This window comes from Elgaria multicarinata, chromosome 3, assembly GCF_023053635.1.
Source record: "Elgaria multicarinata webbii isolate HBS135686 ecotype San Diego chromosome 3, rElgMul1.1.pri, whole genome shotgun sequence".
Taxonomy (NCBI): domain Eukaryota; kingdom Metazoa; phylum Chordata; class Lepidosauria; order Squamata; family Anguidae; genus Elgaria; species Elgaria multicarinata.
Window position 1 is genome coordinate 154,943,497 of NC_086173.1, and position 19,824 is coordinate 154,963,320.

General features: G+C 47.9%; 1 protein-coding gene across 3 annotated transcripts; it reads left to right on the forward strand.

Moving 5' to 3' along the window:
* Nucleotides 1–3,705: 3,705 nt before the first annotated feature.
* Nucleotides 3,706–19,737, forward strand: GPSM3 (G protein signaling modulator 3). Of its 3 annotated transcripts, XM_063123540.1 has the most exons (6): nt 3,706–3,942; nt 5,941–5,991; nt 8,196–8,310; nt 11,194–11,344; nt 15,653–15,828; nt 18,654–19,737. In XM_063123540.1, the coding sequence occupies exons 3-6, from the start codon at nt 8,230–8,232 to the stop codon at nt 18,831–18,833; spliced, it is 588 nt and encodes a 195-aa protein (XP_062979610.1). In that variant the 5' UTR covers nt 3,706–3,942; nt 5,941–5,991; nt 8,196–8,229; the 3' UTR covers nt 18,834–19,737. The 3 variants fall into 3 exon arrangements, with proteins under 3 accessions (XP_062979610.1, XP_062979607.1, XP_062979608.1); XM_063123537.1 differs by lacking the exon at nt 5,941–5,991 and having other exon boundaries at nt 8,157–8,310; nt 18,654–19,736; XM_063123538.1 differs by lacking the exon at nt 5,941–5,991 and having other exon boundaries at nt 8,160–8,310; nt 18,654–19,736.
* Nucleotides 19,738–19,824: the final 87 nt, after the last annotated feature.

Here is a 19,824-nt window from a genome sequence, read left to right on the forward strand (position 1 = left end):
CTGCAAAGGGGCTGGCGGACTAACCATGTCGTAGCGTGTTGTCTAAACAAGCTCTACTTGTGATTTGAGAAATCCCTATCATCTGCTGGTTTGGGCCAATTTTGTATATTTTATTTAGTATTGCATTTATATCCCGCCTTTTTTCTCTTGCAAGGAGCCCAAGACAGCTTACATGGTCCTCCTTCTTTCCACTTTTATCCTCACAACAACCCTGTGAGGTAGATTAGTGTGACAGTCAGCAATTGGACCAAAGTTACCCAGGGAAGTTCATGGCTGAGTGGGGACTAGAACCCGTATCTCCTGAGTCCCAAGGTAACACTCTAACCACTACACCACACTGGCTCACCATATCGTGCTGCATCTAATCTTTTGCCAGCTTCACTGGTATATAGAGTGAATTTTGAAACAGGGCTGAAGGAAATAGTTTCCAGGGATAAGGTCCTGTTTGGACTTGCTCCCCTTGGGTCCTGTATCAGAGTCTTTTGTCTGTTCCTGAGGAGAGAAAAGGGTGCTGCCATTCCCATCAAAGGGGAAAAGAAATCAGCCTGGCCGGGTTTTGACCTCTGGGCCACTTGCCAGAATATTTTGTGTAAAAGCCAGGATTAAACGGTGTAGCCCACACATTCACACTAAAGCTCCAGACTCTTCAGCTCCAGCACTGAGTGCGCTGTTTCACACGCTGTCGCATGTGAGTCTATGGGACGCATATGTGAAGTTTGTCTGTGGTCATTCCCCCTCCCACACACACAGGTGGTGGAAACAGAACAACACGGCAACATGGTTTTGGGACTGCTCTCCCACGTGCCGTCCCCGAGTGCCCGTTCCTCCTGAGCTGTCCCACACGCCATCCCCAAGCCTCACCCAGTACCAGAATATTAAAAATTAAAATAATGTTCATCGCCATATGCCTCTTAATACCAGTATCAGAAGCAATATGCCTCTGTATACCAGTTGCTGGGGAACACAAAGTGAGCGGGTGCAACGCGCTCATGTCTTTCTTGTGAATTTCCCAGAGGACATTGGTTGGCTACTGTGGGAACAGAATGCTGGACAAGATAGGCCTTTGCGTGTTCAGAGGAGGGCAACCAGGATGATCAGGGGTCTGGAAACAAAGCCCTGTGAGGAGAGACTGAAAGAACTGGGCATGTTTAGCCTGGAGAAGAGAAGATTGAGGGGAGACATGATAGCACTCTTCAAATACTTAAAAGGTTGTCACACAGAGGAGGGCCAGGATCTCTTCTCGATCCTCCCACAGTGCAGGACATGGAATAACGGGCTCAAGTTAAAGGAAGCCAGATTCCAGCTGGACATCAGGAAAAACTTCCTGACTGTTAGAGCAGAACAACAATGGACTCAGTTGCCTGGTGAGGTTGTGGCCTCTCCCACCCTAGAGGCCTTCAAGAGGCAGCTGGACAACCATCTGTCAGGGATGCTTTAGGGTGGATTCCTGCATTGAGCAGGGGGTTGGACTCGATGGCCTTGTAGGCCCCTTCCAACTCTGCTATTCTATGATTCTATTTTCATAACCCTCTGGGGAAGTGAGAAAGGCTGTAAGAAAGGCCTTATATGGATTAATTTGTGAGGATCCTTAAGCTGGTTTTGTGATTTCTCCCTTGCTTTGGGGAGCGGCCACAGAGCAAATGTTTTTAATGCGGAAGGTTCCAGGTTCAACTTGGAACTTTGGTGTGGCCTGTTGCAATTTAAAGCAGCCCGTAAAGCATTGTGAAAAAAGAGGACACACATCACCAAAAAAGAAGAAGAGAACACCGATTGGCATATGCTTATATTTATCGATATGTATTTAGAAATGATTACTATAATTTAAATAGAAATACAATACATCTGACCATAGTGGGGCAGACTGTGACCAGGCAACCTATGTGCCTGCCTGTTCAGTCAGCTGTTGTTCGGGTGCTAACTATGGGTCGGCAACTTCAAGGCCCCCAGCCTGTGCTTTCTCCGGTCTTACATTTCTTTAGCTTTAACCCGGAATTGGACTGGGCAGCCCTTCAAATAGAGGATGCATTCAAATAGAGGATGGTCCTCTGCAAATTAGGACACATGGCCACCCTAGCACAGATGATGCTGGCAAAGACCCCGGAGAGCCACAGCCAATCAGCAGGGCCGGCCCTGCCATTAGGCAGAGTGAGGTAGATGCTGCAGGCCTCCGGCTTATCCGTCATGAAAGGGCAGCAAATTGTTAGTTGCTTGATTTATTATGATTGTATTTTAACTCCCAGAGAGAAGTGCTTACGTTATTTTTTACCTCAGGTGCCAAAATAACTTGCCGAGGCTTATTTACCATGCAGCTTTGTGGTTTGACCTGAGGGAGAGGGCACCATTCGCTGCTCTGCTTCAGATATCAAAATATCCTGGGCCGGCCCTACCAGCCTGAGAAGATAATACAGAGCTAGATCAGGCAAATAGTCTGGCCTAGTAAAAGGCAGCATCCTAGATTTCCTCCGTTGCTGATCCATCCCTGGATCTACCCATGCCTGCTTAATCACGACCCCTCTTTCCTCAGAAAGCTTTGAGAAGTAATGCTATTGACACCTTTTTTTGAGTCTGAGGGGGCACATCTACATGGCCGCTTTACACCGAAGTAAATGCGCAGATCCGTGTTTTAGGTCACACGACGCAGCCGTCCATTCGCCGCAGCGGTGGCTTTTACCCACGATAATGCACATATTCGCATTTCCGATTTACCGCGACTTTTAGGCTAACGTCCGACTTTGCATCGCATTATGGTTATGTGTTCTTGGGGGAGTTAAATCGCATGCGGGTGCAGCTTTGATCCGATTGGCCGATTTCCTGCCTTCCCAACTATCGGCTGCCTCGTTCCTTCCTGCCGTTTTCACTTTCAATTTTACAACAAAGATGGCGAACGGACACCGAGCAAGCAGTCCCCCCTTCGGTTCCTCGTCTGCTTTTGTCAATAAAGGAGCCACATGGATTGCTTGAAGATTGATGGAAGCCATTTGCAATCCAGTGGAAAAGAAGCAAGGACTGCTTGCACTTCTGACAACAAACGCTGCTGACCTGCAGCCAGTGGGAGAAGGGGTGGGTGGGGAGAGGGGGGTAGTTCAGGTGCTGGGGTGCAACCCAGGGCATGACCCTGCCGGGCAACACCACACTGGCCTCTCCTTTCACCAATATAATTAATGGGATCTCCGCCTATACAATTGTTTTGCTCGGCCCTCCGTCATTGCAGATGTACGAATGTGCGCAACATCACAATTTGAAATATATATATAAATCGCTGTTGCTGCTGCAGTGTGACGCTCGTTGACTAATTCGAATCAGCTAAAAATTGGGTTAAAATTTAATGAGAAGCAATTCCGCTGTCGTATAGACGAGGGCAGGGTTATCGGTTGAGTTAGAAAGTGAAGCTTGAGGCGCGGAAGGTGCTAATTTTAAAACAGAGCCTATCCTCTTTTTTTTTTAGCTGATGTGTTAATTTTACATTCAAATTTCAACATTGAAATCAAATTAAGCAGCGGAAAGGCAGCCGTGTGAAGAACGAGGCCCCCACAAAGCCCGCTTTCCCAGCATGCCTTGCAGCGGTTTCTGAAAGCAAAGGTTGAGCCAATAAAAGGAAGAGAAAGCTGCTTGCTGCTGTGCCTTTCTTCAGCTGCCTTTGCTGGGCCAGGGGGGTGGGGAGATAAAAGGAAGGTTGACGTGGGAAAGGATCTGTTGGCTTTTGAGAGCCACGCAGAAAACCAGCGGCAGCAGCACTAAGCAAGAGCAGGAAGTGGTGGTTTCCCGTGTAGAAATAGGGGCGTAGCCAGGCAGAACGGCAGACGAAGGAACCCAAGGAGGAAGAAACAGCCCCAGTGGGTTGGGGATGCAAGAACCCGAACCGGTGGCCAAGCAAGAGACAGAAAGATGGGGATTTGGCCCTCTCGGCGACTGTGGGATTAAACACCAGACGAACCAAAAAAGGTGAGCGCAAAACAAGCAAAAACAGGAGCATGAAAGCTGTTGAGATGCCCCACAACGAAAGTTGCTTCATGAGTTATGGGTTTCCTTCATGCAAGTCACGTCCGTGTAGGAAATGGCCTCTCTAAAGTTAAGAGTTCCTCAGAGGGTCGGCCGCTCTCTGCCTGAGGCCGTAGAGCGAGGGTGGGCCACTTGTGGCCCTCCAGATAGTTTGACCAACTCCCATCAATCCTTCACCGTTGGCTATGCTGTCAAGGGCTGATGGGAGTTGTAGGCCAAACACCTGGACCGCAGCGTTGCCCGCTCCTGCCTTAGAAAGTTGGTACCAGTCAGAGTTGGCGATCCGGGGTTGGATGAACCAATGGGCTGTCTTGATATTAGGTAGCTTCAGGCGTCATTTCTCATGTGTGACCTTCTGACATGCGATTGTTTGTCTGTGTACATGAGGGGCCAAACGAGGCGTGATGTTACTCATGTCATTTGGTCTTACATAGTTGTTTATATTAGCGAAATAGCTGGGGGGAAGAGTTGGGATTGGGACCCTTTGCTGTCCCCCATAGCAATTACAGCTGGATTTGACACACACACACCCCACCTCCGCTATCTGCAATGGGAGGAAACTTCATGCTGGCGCTCATGAGAGCTTTCTTCCCATTGTGAATAGGGTGTGTATGTGAATCAGATCCGGACTACGTGTGTGTGTGTGTGTGTGTCTCTCCTCCCTATACCCCCAGTCTGATTCGGGCTGGGGACCATGCCGGGGCAGTATAGAAATGCAATAAATAAATTAAAAAAAACTCCTATGGAACGCAAGGTCAAATAACGTCAACAACATCTGTGCGCAACTGTCACGTCACAACCTACAAGAGAAGTCTGCGCTGTTTCCTGGGCAGAGAGCGCTATCTGGTTGCCTTTAACAGCTGCATGCCAGGTAGTAATTCAAAAGGTGAAGCGATTTCCCTCCAGCGCATCTCCACACCGGCAAAAGGTTCTCATGCAGAAGTTCTGCCGGTTGCGCAGTTCTTAAAGGCACAGCAGCATTTAAGATTCAACACTGGTGACAGAGCAGAACTAGGGGTTGCTGACTTCCGAGGCCAAAAACCCTGGCACGTTGTGTTGAATGTCAGGTGCAAAGGTATCGCCATCCATTCTCAAGGGTCCATTTTTTTGTTTAAGGGTAAAGGATTTCTGAGCATGTGCAGAGTGCTGTCCTCCGAAGGGTGTCGATGAAAGCGCTGAATATGTACAAATGTTTCTGGCTGAATGATCAAATTGTGGCTGATTGGGAAATCCTAAGGAGGTCCCACGGGTCACATGTAATATAGCTTAGTATATACAATTAGGAAACACATTCTCTGAGCATGTATCGTTATGTGAACAAAATGGCACAATCCATGCACAAGAGGGAGGTAATACAAAGGCTGGGAGGAAACCCAAATGCTACAGAAGGACAAAAATACTTGGAGGGAGGGACCCCAGAACTGCCCAATAAGGGTTGAGCATTCTCAGTGGGCACAAAAAAGGGGGAAATGGCATAGAATGAATATATTCGGGAGAAAGCAACCCTCAACAAAAGCACTTCACACTGCAACATTTTGTTGCAGGTCCCGCCAGTATTGTATATCCCAGTCACTTCTGCCAATGAGGGAAAGGAAAAAAGAAGCTCTGAGGGTATGCAGTTTGAGAGAAAACTTTACTTTGTACATGTTCAGAAACAAACCCTTTCTTTGGTGTTGTGCTTCTCTTGTTCCATAGCTACATCCTGACTTTAAAAACAGCCACCCATAGGCAAGGAGAGGCTGAGCTTGCCTTGCGGTTTCTGACACAAATGATGCCCTGTGGCTCAACCTGGAATTCAGAGAGGAAGCTGTAACAAACCACAGGCCTTAACATGTTTTACCTGACACCAGTAAGAGGGAAGGGAGGCAGAGCAAGAAATCCGATAGCCGGTCATGCAAGGCTACGCCTGCTGAAATCCCTTCTTCTGTGTACCTTTTAAAGGTGCAGGAGCCCTGATCTCTTTTTCACCTAGCTGCCCTAGCCGGAAAGGAAGTGGTGCACCAGTATAGAATTAAGGGGAAAGGAGTGAAGTGGCCACCTGCTTTTCCCAATCAGGGCTCCTGTGCCTTTTAACAGCTGCACTTCATACAGAAATTCAAAAGGTGAAGTTATTCCACCCACTCCACCCCATCCAAGTGTATCCCCATGCCTCAAAAAAGTTCTGCCGCTTTGTGCAGCTCTTAAATGCACAGGAGCACAGCAAGAACTTCTTTTTGGCAACCCTGACAAAAAAAACACAGACATTGTTATTAAGCTAAACTAGGGTGATCACATGGAAAGGAGGACAGGGCTCCTGTGTCTTTAACAGTTGTGTAGAAAAGGGAATTTCAACAGGTGTCATTGGTATGCATGCAGCACCTGGTGAAATTCCCTCTTCACCACAACAGTTAAAGCTGCAGGAGCTATACCAGAATGACCAGATACGAAAGAGGGCAGGAAAAATGTCCCGTGCCCATGGACCAGCATGGCACAACTCCCCTCCCCCATTTGCCAATTTCTGCAGATCTCCAGCTATTATAAAAGGCACAGGTGCAGAGCGGGCAAAAGCAAAAGCAGCAACCCTGACTGGAACGAAGTCTAAATTTGCATACCCATATTTGTTCACTTTCATCTCAGATTGCCAGCTTTTGGTTACCAGCATCTGCTCCTGTGCTTTTAACAGCAATGTGAACTGCGAAGTATAACAGGCGCTGATGCTTATCACCAAAGCTCAAAAACACTTGGCAGCTGCCTTTTTTTCTGCACAACAAGCCACATTAAAGGCACAGGAGCAGGCAAAGCCATTTCCCCCTCATAAGTTGGCAATCATACTTTCATTCCTCCGCACCCTTGCCCCTCCCTTCCCTTTATTTGCCAGGGTGGGCAACCTGTGTATTCCTCAGGATGTCATTGGACTGCAACTCCCATCAACCCTTACTGTGCTGGCCAGGTTCTGTTAGGTAGGGTGACCATAAGAAAAGGAGGACAGGGCTCCTGTATCTTTAACAGTTGTATCGAAAAGGAAATTTCAGCAGGTGTCATTTGTATATATGGGGAACCTGGTGAAATTTCCTCTTCATCACAACAGTTAAACCTGCCCTCTTTTAAATCTGGTCACTCTAGTATAGCTCCTGCAGCTTTCGCTGTTGTGATGAAGAGGGAATGTCACCAGGTTCTCCATATATACAAATGACACCTGCTGAAATTTCCTTTTCGATACAACTGTTAAAGATACAGGAGCCCTGTCCTCCTTTTACATTATTAGAATGTAATTACATTATTTTACATTACGTAATTTTACATTATTAGAATGTAAGCCTATGCGGCAGGGTTTTGCTGTTTTATTGTTTTATTCTGTACAGCACCATGTACACTGATGGTGCTATATAAATAAATAATAATAATAATGATGATGATGAAGAGGGAATTTCACCAGGTGCTGCATGGATTAAAATGACACCAGCTGAAATTCCCTCTTCAATACAACTGTTAAAGGTACAGGAGCCCCATCCTCCTTTCCATAGGGTCACTGTACTGTTGGGAGTTACAGTCTAACATCTGGGAGGCCATGTGTTCCCCACCCTTACATTATTTTCTCCCTAGCTGCCCAGATTTAGGGTGAATGTGTTTAGATCCTCATGGTTATTTTTGTGTATGTTTAAATGCATGCACACCATCGCCCAGTTTTAAACCCTGAGTGGTTGTGAATGAGCCAGTGTGCTGGCACAGGCTTCCGAATTGCTCCGGCTGCAAGCGGGAGCAGCTAAACAACTCTGGGACGCTCCGTCCCTGGCTTGTTGGCTGTGACGTGTAAAGCAGGAACTCTGGCTTTTCTCTCCCCTGACAAGTCAGATTGGGAGCCTGAGTTAAATGTCACCGGAATCAACCCAAGGATGGCGCGTCCCTCGATCGTTTAGCCGCTCCCACTTGAAGGAAGAGCGATCGGGCAGCCTGTGTTGTTGTGACTTGTGAACCAGGCCGGTGTGTGTATGTTGACGGCGGTGCATGATTAATTCATCCGACTCAAGAGTGGTGTTTTCACTGGAGCACATGCTCTGGCTTCCTCTCTCTACCTCCTCCTCCTCCTCTTCTCCTTCTCCTTGGAAAGCAGGAAGTGCTCCATTCTGAGACGAGAGTCTGAGTCGCACTGAATCTGTTTTATTTCTTCTTTTACGCAGCAGGAGGAACTGGATTCTGTGTACCTCCTCCCTCGGGAGTCTCCAGTGAGCAGGTCAGGAGCAAGCAAAGAAAATGGAGCAGGAAATGGATTTGATGGAAGAAAGAGAGATGCTGGTGGGAGCTGATCCTGGTACAAGAATTTCAGAAGAACAGGTAAAGGGCATACCTGTTAAAGGTCGAAAGAAGAGGCATACGGGTCAAAAACTAGATATTATAGGGTGACCCTATGAAACAGAGGACAGGGCTCTGGATCGAAAAGGGAATTTCAGCAGGTGCCATTGGTATGCATGCAGCACCCGGTGAAATCCCCTCGTCATCACAACAGTTAAAGCTGCAGGAGCCCTGGCCTCTTTTGTATCTGGTCATGCTAGGCAGGGCTCCTGCAGCTTTAACTGTTGTGATGACGAGGGGATTTCACCGGGTGCTGCATGCATACCAATGGCACCTGCTGAAATTCCCTTTAAAATTCAGGAGCCCAACCATCCTTTCCATAGGGTCACCCTGTTCTAGGAGCCAAGGAATATTGAGTGTCAGTTAGGGGGGCGGGGAACAGTGTAAACAAGCTTTCCCCAACCTAGTGCCCTCCAAAAGTTTTGGACTACAGCTCCCAGGATCCCTGTCCATGGGCCAATCTGGCTGATGGTGATGCATGTTGAAGTTCAAAACTTCTGGAAGGCATCAGGTTGAGGGAGGCTGGTATAGACAACGATCAGCTAGTCAGCCTTCCTCAAGCTGGGGCGCTCCAGATGTGTTGGACTGCATCTCCCAGAATGCCCCAGCCAGCTGGAATTCCTGCTGATTTCTGTAGATCAAACTGCTGTTAAAGGCCTTAGCTAGACCTACCTGTTAGCCCGCAATGGAGGAGGGAAGATCTCGCATTGTGTTTAATGCGAGATCCCTCCTCTGTTTACACACGATGCGCGACGACCTCAGAAGGAGAGGCATTGCGCCCGCCATTTTTATTATTATTAATGAGCCAGCAGCGCACGAACGCTTGTACGCATAAGGTAAGTGTGGTTTTTTTTTTAATTTAAATTACTTTCACCAGGTCAACCCACACCACCTGGCCACACGTTCTGCGGCCTCGGGCTCAGCCTGGGACCATGGAAAAAACGGGGCCAAAGAGGAGGGCGAGATTCTGGGGCAAGGGAGGGATGATCCCTCCCTGATCCCGGGATCCCCTGTGCGTGATGTGGACACACAGGGATGATCCCGGGTATCACCCCAGGATAAAGCCCCGTCTAGCTATGGCCAAAGTCACAAGAGCAGACCAGAGCAGGGTGTTTTTTTTCTGTTCAGTCAGTATCCCGACCCGGCCCCTGTTCTTATTGCGGTGCTTTGGAGCCGCAGGCGCCTTGCACCCGCACTTGCGTTCCTTCCCGGCATCTGCACGGGAAGTAAGACAAGTGCAAATTTCCTGGCCCCCGTGCCTCCAGAAAATTAAACAAATTAAAAATGGGGGTGGAGGAGGAGAGGAACAGTGCCATTTCACTCCCCCTTCTAATTTTTTTTTATAACCTGTATCTGCGGAGCTCCACAGATACAGATAATGAAAACAAAAATGGCGGGGGAAGGAACGAGGCAGCAGAGGAGGACGCGAGAGGGACTGGACAAACCACGTCTTCTCCCTCTCGCTGCCCGTTCCTCCCCACCCCCATTTCTTTTTATTTCATAGAATCATAGAATCATAGAATAGCAGAGTTGGAAGGGGCCTACAAGGCCATCAAGTCCAACCCCCTGCTCAATGCAGGAATCCACCCTAAAGCATCCCTGACAGATGGTTGTCCAGCTGCCTCTTGTATGCCTCTAGTGTGGGAGAGCCCACAACCTCCCTAGGTAACTGATTCCAAAGTCGCACTGCTCTAACAGTTAGGAAGTTTTTCCTGATGTCCAGCCGGAATCTGGCTTCCTTTAACTTGAGCCCGTTATTCCGTGTCCTGCACTCTGGGAGGATGGAGAAGACATCCTGGCCCTCCTCTGTGTGACAACTTTTTAAGTATTTGAAGAGTGCTGTCATGTCTCCCCTCAATCTTCTCTCATCTGTATCTGTGGAGCTCCACAGATATAGATAATAAAAAAAATTAAAGGGGGAGAGGAACAGCCTGTTCCTCTCCCCTCCCCGTTCTAATTTGTTTTACTTTTTCAGAGGCACAGATGGTGAACCCATGGCAACCAATCAGAGGTGCCATGGGCGCCCCTGCCAAAAAAAGTCAGAGGAAGTACCTAACTTTTTTGGAGCGATGGGTTTGCCCCAGGGTGGATTCGGAGTGGCTGCAGGTCATCTACCCGCCACAGCCGCCACTACGAAGCCACCCAGGGACAAACCCCTGAAGCTCCGCTTTAGAAAAGGGGGTCGCTTACCCCGACTTTTTCCTTTCAGCAAGACGCGGACAAGCACCTGCCGTCTGTCGCCTGGCTTTGGAGCTGCTTCCGAGGCGTGTCTCTGAGCAGATGGCGAACCCTGATTGGTCGCCATCTGCTCAGACTGTGGGGAGAGGGCAGGCCAGCGAGCTGAACGCCCGCTGCCCTGCCTCTGCGCTTCTCCAGGACAGGGAGAAGCCAATTTTTTTTTTAAAAAAAAAAACAAACTTAGAGGGATGTGAGGAGGCCTGGGTGCCAGCAAAACCAAACCTGGATGCGAGGAGGCACGTGCGTCCCATGCACCGGGTGTCCGCACCTCTTCCAAAGCTAACAAAACATGAGGAGGCGTGGGCAACCCCTTGCACGGGCACTGCTCCTCGCCTGCGAACCCCTGCACTTGCGCTCCTTCACACGTGGGTGATGCGAAGGAGCGCAAATGCGGGGATTTTAGGGCTCGCGGCGCTGACGCACCGCCGTCAAGATGAGGCCCAGGTTTTGACCCAGCAGCCATAGTTGCTCCTTGCGCAGGAGCCCTGCCAGAAAAAAAAGGTGGTGTCACCGAAAATATACCTTCTTCCCTTACATTCCCTATTACATCTTAGGGATACTGAGCTCCTCCACCCCACAGAACTATTATCGCGTTCCAACCTTGCTTTTTCTCCTCCCCCACCTCAGACCCAGGCGTCCTGTCAAGATGACCTCAGCATCCAGCCAATCCAGGGAGCTCTGTTGCGTCCAAGGCAGAGAAATCGGCAGCATGAGTCCGCACGGCCCTGGAAGTCTCTGCCAGCCACCCCTACAGGGGAGCTTGAGAAAGACACACCGGGTAAGATGGCTCTGTCTATCTGGTCCCTAAATCCCCCTTTTTTTTAACCAGTGCTGTGCCTGTTCCTTTTAAAATAGCTTGATTTACAGCCATGTTCCTCAAACTTTTGCCCTTCAGATGTTTTGGACTACAACTCACATCGACCTAGATCACTTACCCTGCTGGATAGGGCTGATGGTGTTTGAAGTCCCTAAAATTAGGGTGACCATATTTTGGAAACCAAAAAGGAGGACAATATGGTCGCCATATTAAAATTATTTAAAAATAATAATTTTAAAACCTCAAACTCTTTTTAAAAATCCTAAAACTCAATGAATGGACAGATCTGTTTCAAACTTGGCATAGCTAAAGTCCTTGTAAAGAGCAATAATGGTGCCAAGTTTCATCTCTTTATCTTTAAAAATAATATTTTTTTTTAAAAAAAATAAATTCTCACATTTTAGAAAATCCCTAAAAATCAATGGATGAACAGATCTGTTTCAAATTTGGTATGGCTAAAGCTCTACCTAAAAGCTATCATGGTGCCAACTTTCATCTCTTTATCTTTAAAAATGACAATTTTAAAAATAATAATTTTAAAACCTCAATTTTTAAAAAATCCCTAAAAAATCAATGGATGAACGGATCTGTTTCAAATTTGGCATGACTAAAGCCGTTCCTAAGAGCTACCATCGTGCCAAGTTGCATGTCTTTATCTTAAAAAATGACGGAGTTATAAGCATTTTTGTTAATTCCCATTAGAGCTGCTCTTTGGAGAAAATCCGGATTTCCCCTCCCCCTCCCGGACTTGTCATCAAAAACCCGGACAAATCCAGGCAAATCCGGCCATATGGTCACCCTACCTAAAATAGATATTGTAGAGTTGGAAAAGGGGCAGAAAAGAGCAACTCTCCTCTGAGGGAAGGTTACAACGGCTGAGACTGTTTAGGACAGAGGCGTACAAAATTCTGCATGGTGCCGAGAAAGTGGATAGGGAGACATTTTCCTCCCAATCCCATAATATTAGAACCCAATGAAGATCCAGGATGAAATCCCCACTCAGGCGCAAAGCTCAGTGGGTCACCTTGGACCAGTTCATATCTTTCAAGCTGACCTGCCTTGCAGTCTTGTTGTGAGGATAAAATGGGGGCAAGGAAGGACCTTGTACATTACCCTGAACTTGTTGGAGGAAAGGCAGGATATGAGATAAAATACATTTCCTTTGGTCAGATTTCGCCTTTAGACTGTTTTTGAATTTGTGCATGATGGAAGATTGAAACCAAATGTTTGACAACATAAGCTACAGCTATTTACTCAGTGCCTAATTATAGCATAAGCTATTTTTTAAAAAATTTAACCTTTAGGTAACCCTTGTTCATTGTGTAATATTAAACTTCCGGAAGATCTTGTGAAACGAGAACGATTATCCGTCATTTGGTTCAAGGGGGCTGTAATTAATTTTGCGCTAGATGGGACTTCCAGAGGAGCCGTTCAAACTCAATCTGCAAATCTATTCTTTTTTTTTTTTTGCATGAAGTGGTGATGTTGATTATGATTTTAAAGAAGGGGGCATTTAAAAGTAGGTAAAAGCTTCTGATCTGAAACCCCCCCACAAAACGTCTTTCTGATGCTAAACAAATCGAAGCGGCAAAAGACTAGTAGGCTTGGCAACAGCTTACAGGCCCCGGCCTTGATGGAGGTGGGCTGCTGCTGCATTTAAAAAAGCCCGCGCTTTCTCTACTGTGGGGTGGTGGGGGCTAATCCTGACGCAGAGGGAGGGCGCGGGGCTTTCTGGCAGCATTTGGCAATCAGGGGATGCCGCCCACCCAGGAATGCCTCCGCTGCGACACTGGAGCGAGACTAGGCGGCAAATGTGCCGTATTCGCCTCACTCTGGTGAAAAAGGTGAGGTACTGTAAGTCCCCGACTTCTTCACCTTACAGCTTTCCAGGGAAGCCCTGAGATGGCTGCAAGGAGGCTGCTGCGTCGTATAACTGACACAGTGCCACCGTGGGGCTTTCAGAGCGTCTTGGCAGCCCCAAGATGTCCCCAGTCATGAAAAATTCACACTGATTATGAAGCCACAATGAATCAGCCTTCTCCAGCCTGGTGCCCTCCAGACATGTTGGCCTGTAATCCCCATAAATCCCAGCCAGTATTGCAGTCCAACACAGGGCATCAGATTGGGGAAGGCTACTGCAGATGCTAGTTAAGTTTGCCAGGCTCAGGAAATGTGTTTCTCGGGCTCAGTAGTGTTCACCTCAAAAGAGAGGCAAGCATTAGAAGATCCCTAACTCTCCTCCAAAGATTTCCAGACTTACCTCACCCCATTCAAAAAGCTGACCAATCCCTGGGGGACCCTCATATCCCATGGAAAAAGGGATGTCTTTTGGCCTCTGTCCCCAGTTTTCCAAGGAGCAATATCTTTAAAGTGGACCCCTTGCAAAAGAATGGAGATGTGTCCTGATTGCTTCGCCTATGGGGCTGCTTGGAAGAGCTGCTCTGTGGGAAACAGCGCAGATTCATACACACCCTACACCTGGAGTGGGGAACTTCAGGTTCTCCTGTGATCCCCAGAGGGCCATGCCAGCTTTTCCTGGCCGTACCCCTTTCCTCGGCTCATTTGGTAATTTGTCAACTTTTGCATGTTTTTTTATCCATTCTGAAAGGAAATGCCTCTCCTAAGGCCTAGGTAGAATGATAGAATCATAGAGTTGGAAGGGGCTGTAAGGCCATCGATGTCAGGATTCCCTCCGCCAGTGAAATCATAGAATCGTAGAGTTGGAAGGGGCCTACAAGGCCATCGAGTCCAATCCCCTGCTCAATGCAGGAATCCACCCTAAAGCATCCCTGACAGATGGTTGTCCAGCTGCCTCTTGAAGGCCTCTAGTGTGGAAGAGCCCACAACCTCCCTGGGTAACTGGTTCCATTGTCGTACTGCTCTAACAGTCAGGAAGTTTTTCCTGATGTCCAGCCGGAATCTGGCTTCCTGTAACTTGAGCCCGTTATTCCGTGTCCTGCAGTCTGAGAGGATCGAGAAGAGATCCAAAAAACCATTCCCAAAAAACAACGATGGTTGGGCCATAGGCACTCATGAATGTATTTTATTTATTTTATTATTTTATTTATATACCACCTTTCCCACAAAAATAGCACTCAATGCAGATTAAAACCAACGTCTTAATTAAAACATAACCACCGAAGTCAGATTTGGCTCCCAGAAGCTGGCGGTACGAAGGCGACCTTCCCATTTAGACTTGGACTATATACCTAATTGCATTACTGCCCCCTGCAGGACCATCTTGAAAATGCATCTACAATGCTGTTCAACCATCTATTTTGGGCGTGGGCAGAAGGGAGATCTCCAGATGTTTTGGACCAATTCCCTGAATTCCTGACCATTGAGCATGCTGGCAGGGGCTTCTGGGAGTTGAAGTCCAAAACCTCTGGAGATCTCCCATCTGTCCAGCTCTGCTCTATATTGTACACCTTTGGAACTTCAACAGGCAAACAGCTTTGCTCTGTAAAAATAAGGAGTAAAAAAAATAATACTTTAAACAAATCAAAGCTTTGTTTGGATGGGTGAAGTTTCGGTGATCAGTGTCTAGGATTCTCTGCTCTTCTATTTATTTATTTATTTATTTATTATTATTATTATTCATTTATTTATATAGCACCATCAATGTACATGGTGCTGTACAGAGTAAAACAATAAAATAGCAAGACCCTGCCGCATAGGCTTACATTCTAATAAAATCATAATAAAACAATAAGAAGGGGAAGAGAATGCACCAAACAGGCACAGGGTAGAGTAAAACTAACAGTATAAAAGTCAGATCAAAATCAAGTTTTAAAAGCTTTAGAAAAAAGAAAAGTTTTTAGCTGAGCTTTAAAAGCTGTGATTGAACTTGTAGTTCTCAGATGTTCTGGAAGAGCGTTCCAGGCGTAAGGGGCAGCGGAAGAAAATGGACGAAGCCGAGCAAGGGAAGTAGAGACCCTTGGGCAGGTGAGAAACATACCGCCCAATAGCCGGAGCTCTCTGGGCGGTTCACAAAAATTAAAAACATTCAAAGTATAAAACAACAGTATAAAACCATAATATAAAATACAATATAAAAGCTCAACCAGATCGAAACAGCAGCAATGCAAAATTACAAATTTAAAACACCAAGTTAAAATGTATTTATAGACTGTTAAAATGCTGGGAGAATAAAAAGGTCTTCTTCACCTGGCGTCTAAAAGCATCTAATGTGGGTTCTTCTGTCTTTGGGTCGCTGTTTGTGGTTGTTCCTTGATGCAAAGTGTTCTGTTTTCTGTCTTCTTTTTCCAGTCTACTTCTCTTCCCTGACGTCTCTCCAGGCGGAGGAGTTTTTCGATATGGTGGCCAAGGTCCAAGCCCGGAGGCTCAATGATCAACGTGCTGATTTTGCAGAACCTGAAGATGCAAGTGAGGAGAACCCGGGGGTCTCAGAAGATCAGCTCTATGACACCATACTAGCCCATCAGGTGAGCGGCACGGGGCCCACAGAAGATCCAAGGCTGATCTGGCCTTTTGATCCCATCATGCTTCCGGTGATGTGGTTGAACCGCCACCTGTCCCCCTGCCTGCTTCCGTTCCTCAGCACTTGGACGGTGGCCGAAGCAGCGATGACAACGCAGTCTTGGTGGAGGTCTTCGTGGAAGGCCACCCAGTGACTAAAACGCTGCCTTAGCAGGGAGCCTGGGAAATCCAGTTCCCCAGCACTCCTGAGTCCATACAAGCTCAGCTGGAGAAAACTGGTGGGTGAGGGGGAAATGGAGTTTACTTCGTGATGAAGAGGGGCGTTGTGACCTAGGGGCTGTCTTGATGTCACCTTTGCTTCGGGGTGGCTCCAAATCTGTGATGCATCGGTTATAAGACGTGGACGCAGATTCGAAGCCACCCTGGGGCAAAAAGGCAAAGATAGGCGGCTGAAAAGCCAGGGACTACTTAACCCCAACTTTTCCAGGCAGACCCAGGTCAGCCTGACTCTTCCTCCAGTCTGTCCTCGCTCGGAGCCGCTCCATTCCCGGGCGGAAGGCAACCTCTTATTGGTCGCTGGAAACTGCGGGAGGGGGAGGGGGAGGGGGTGGGCCCGGGAGGCCTAATGGCTGCTGGAAAGCCCATGCTGCCTCCCGTTGTGAGGACAACTTGCGATAGTGCGGGGTTTCATGGAATCATAGAATCATAGAATAGCAGAGTTGGAAGGGGCCTACAAGGCCATCGAGTCCAACCCTCTGCTCAATGCAGGAATCCACCCTAAAGCATCCCTGACAGATGGTTGTCCAGCTGCCTCTTGAAGGCCTCTAGTGTGGGAGAGACCACAACCTCTCTAGGTAACTGGTTCCATTGTCATACTGCTCTAACAGGCAGGAAGTTTTTCCTGATGTCCAGCTGGAATCTGGCTTCCTGTAACTTGAGTCCATTATTCCGTGTCCTGCACTCTGGGAGGATCGAGAAGAGATCCCGGCCCTCCTCTGTGTGACAATCTTTTAAGTATTTGAAGAGTGCTATCATGTCTCCCCTCAATCTTCTCTTCTCCAGGCTAAACATGCCCAGTTCTTTCAGTCTTTCCTCATGGGGCTTTGTTTCCAGACCCCTGATCATCCTGGTTGCCCTCTTCTGAACATGCTCCAGCTTGTCTGCATCCTTCTTGAATTGTGGAGCGCAGAACTGGACACAATACTCTAGATGAGGCCTAACCAGGGCTGAATAGAGAGGAACCAGTACCTCACGTGATTTGGAAGCTCTACTTCTATTAATGCAGCCCAAAATAGCATTTGCCTTTCTTGCAGCCATATCGCACTGTTGGCTCATATTCAGCTTGCGATCTACAACAATTCCAAGATCCTTCTCGTTTGTAGTATTGCTCTTTCGCAGTGGAGCGGCACCAGCTCGACACTGTGAAGGCAGCCTCCCCGAGAAATTCACTTTCCAGGCTCAGTAATTACAAGTTGTAATGGCCTCACGAACAATCAGTAGGCCCCCGCCCCCATCTCCACAGGAATCGTCTTTCTCCTGTCCACTGGCTGGCCACAGACACTAATAGCTTCATCCCACGTACCTGTTTCCCTCGAATGATCCCTTACAGGGTTTAGCTGCCATTGTTGTTGTTGTTGTTAGCTAAATCACACCCCGGGCGGCAGCGCTCCTAAGATCCTTTGCAAAGGGTTTAAGGGGGGGAAGTGTAAAAAAATCATTGAAAAATCAACGGATGACTCAATCTGATTCAAAGTTGGTATGCTTAAAGCTCTCCTTCATATCTATTACTGTGCCAATTTTGAAGTCTTTATCTTTAAAGCTTAGGCAGATGTAAGCATGTGTTTAATTCATATCAAATCCTGCTCCTGCGACCCCCAGTGGCCGCTCGGAAAACACGCTCAGAAACTAGTAGCAAAATAGGGCAGGTCTTTTGCCTTTATAGCACAATTAAAGCAGGATGCATGGGAGTACTTCACAGTCAAAGCAGATTATAAACTGGAAAACTTCAGAGTACTTCACAATAAAACTTCGGAGTCCTTTGCACGCAATTCACAGTGATTGCACAGCATAACATTGTGTGATAAAGCTCGTAATGGCCTCACGAACAATCAGTAGGCCCCACCCCACCCCATCTCTGCAGAAATAGAATCATAGAATAGCAGAGTTGGAAGGTGCCTACAAGGCCATCGAGTCCAACCCCCTGCTCAATGCAGGAATCCACCCTAAAGCATCCCTGACAGATGGTTGTCCAGCTGCCTCTTGAAGGCCTCTAGTGTGGGAGAGCCCACAACCTCCCTAGGTAACTGATTCCATTGTTGTACTGCTCTAACAGTCAGGAAGTTTTTCCTGATGTCCAGCTGGAATCTGGCTTCCTTTAACTTGAGCCCGTCATTCCGTGTCCTGCACTCTGGGAGGATCGAGAAGAGATCCCGGCCCTCCTCTGTGTGACAACCTTTTAAGTATTTGAAGAGTGCTATCATGTCTCCCCTCAATCTTCTCTTCTCCAGGCTAAACATGCCCAGTTCTTTCAGTCTCTCTTAATAGGGCTTTGTTTCCAGACCCCTGATCATCCTGGTTGCCCTCCTCTGAACATGCTCCAGCTTGTCTGCATCCTTCTTGAATTGTGGAGCCCAGAACTGGACGCAATACTCTAGATGAGGCCTAATAGAGAGGAACCAGTACCTCCCGCGATTTGGAAGCTATGCTTCTATTAATGCAGCCCAAAATAGCATTGGCCTTTCTTGCAGCCATATCGCACTGTTGGCTCATATTCATAGCCTTTCTCCTGTCCGCCAGCTCGCCCCAGCCACTCACTCCTCTTTCCCCACAGAGCCAGCGCATCGAGGACCAGCGCACTGAGCCCCCCATCCCGGTAGGAATTCAGGGCCTGCTGGATCTGCTGCTCAGAGCCCAAGGGGCCCGGATGGAAGATCAGCGCTCAGCTCTTCCTCCTGGCCTGGCTGCCCCATCCTTGCTCGCGGGGCAGCCCTCTTTCCTGCACAGCGTATGAATCCGTCGCCCGACGGCCTCCTTTCAACAGCCGTGGTTCTAGAGACGCCAGACGCGGCCCCCAAATGTGAAACTCCGCCAGACCTAAACTAAAGGTACTCGGGACTGAGAAGCCGAGCTGTGCCGTGTCAAAAAAATTTGCACAGCGGAGGGGACCCTGCAGCAAAGGTGGACGAAACGAAGGCTGGCTGTCTGCAGACGCGGCATCGCAAACTGCTATTTTTTCCCCGACCACGTTTTTCCCCGTCCTTCCTAATCAACGGTGGAGTTGCCTTCCACCCGCCGCCTGGCATGAAGCCTGCACTGGCAGCAGCAACAGCAGTAGCCCAAAAAATGTATTGAAGATACGTTTGAGAGCCAGGGTGGGACTCTCAGCTTAATCTGCCCTATAGGGTGGTGGTTGTTGTGAGGATAAAATGAAGAGGAGGAGGACCAGGTAAATTGCCTTGGGTCCCTTGCAAGAGGAAGAAAGGTAGAAAATAGAAGTAATAATAAACAAACAAATCGATCAACATTAAGAGCCATGAAATGTAAAAAAAAAAGAGAGAGAGAGAGAGAGAAGTGAGTTTTTGAGTTTCAAAGAACTCTGGTTGGTTGTTAAAACACAAAGGCAGGAGAAAGGAAAAAAGAGGAAGGGTTTTTAAGCTTCATCCCACGTACCTGCTTCCCTCGGATTATCATAGAATCATAGAATAGCAGAGTTGGAAGGGGCCTACAAGGCCATCGAGTCCAACCCCCTGCTCAATGCAGGAATCCACCCTAAAGCATCCCTGACAGATGCTTGTCCAGCTGCCTCTTGAAGGCCTCTAGTGTGGGAGAAGAGCCCACAACCTCCCTAGGTAACTGATTCCATTGTCGTACTGCTCTAACAGTCAGGAAGTTTTTCCTGATGTCCAGCTGGAATCTGGCTTCCTTTAACTTGAGCCTGTTACTCCGTGTCCTGCACTCTGGGAGGCTCGAGAAGAGATCCTGGCCCTCCTCTGTGTGACAAC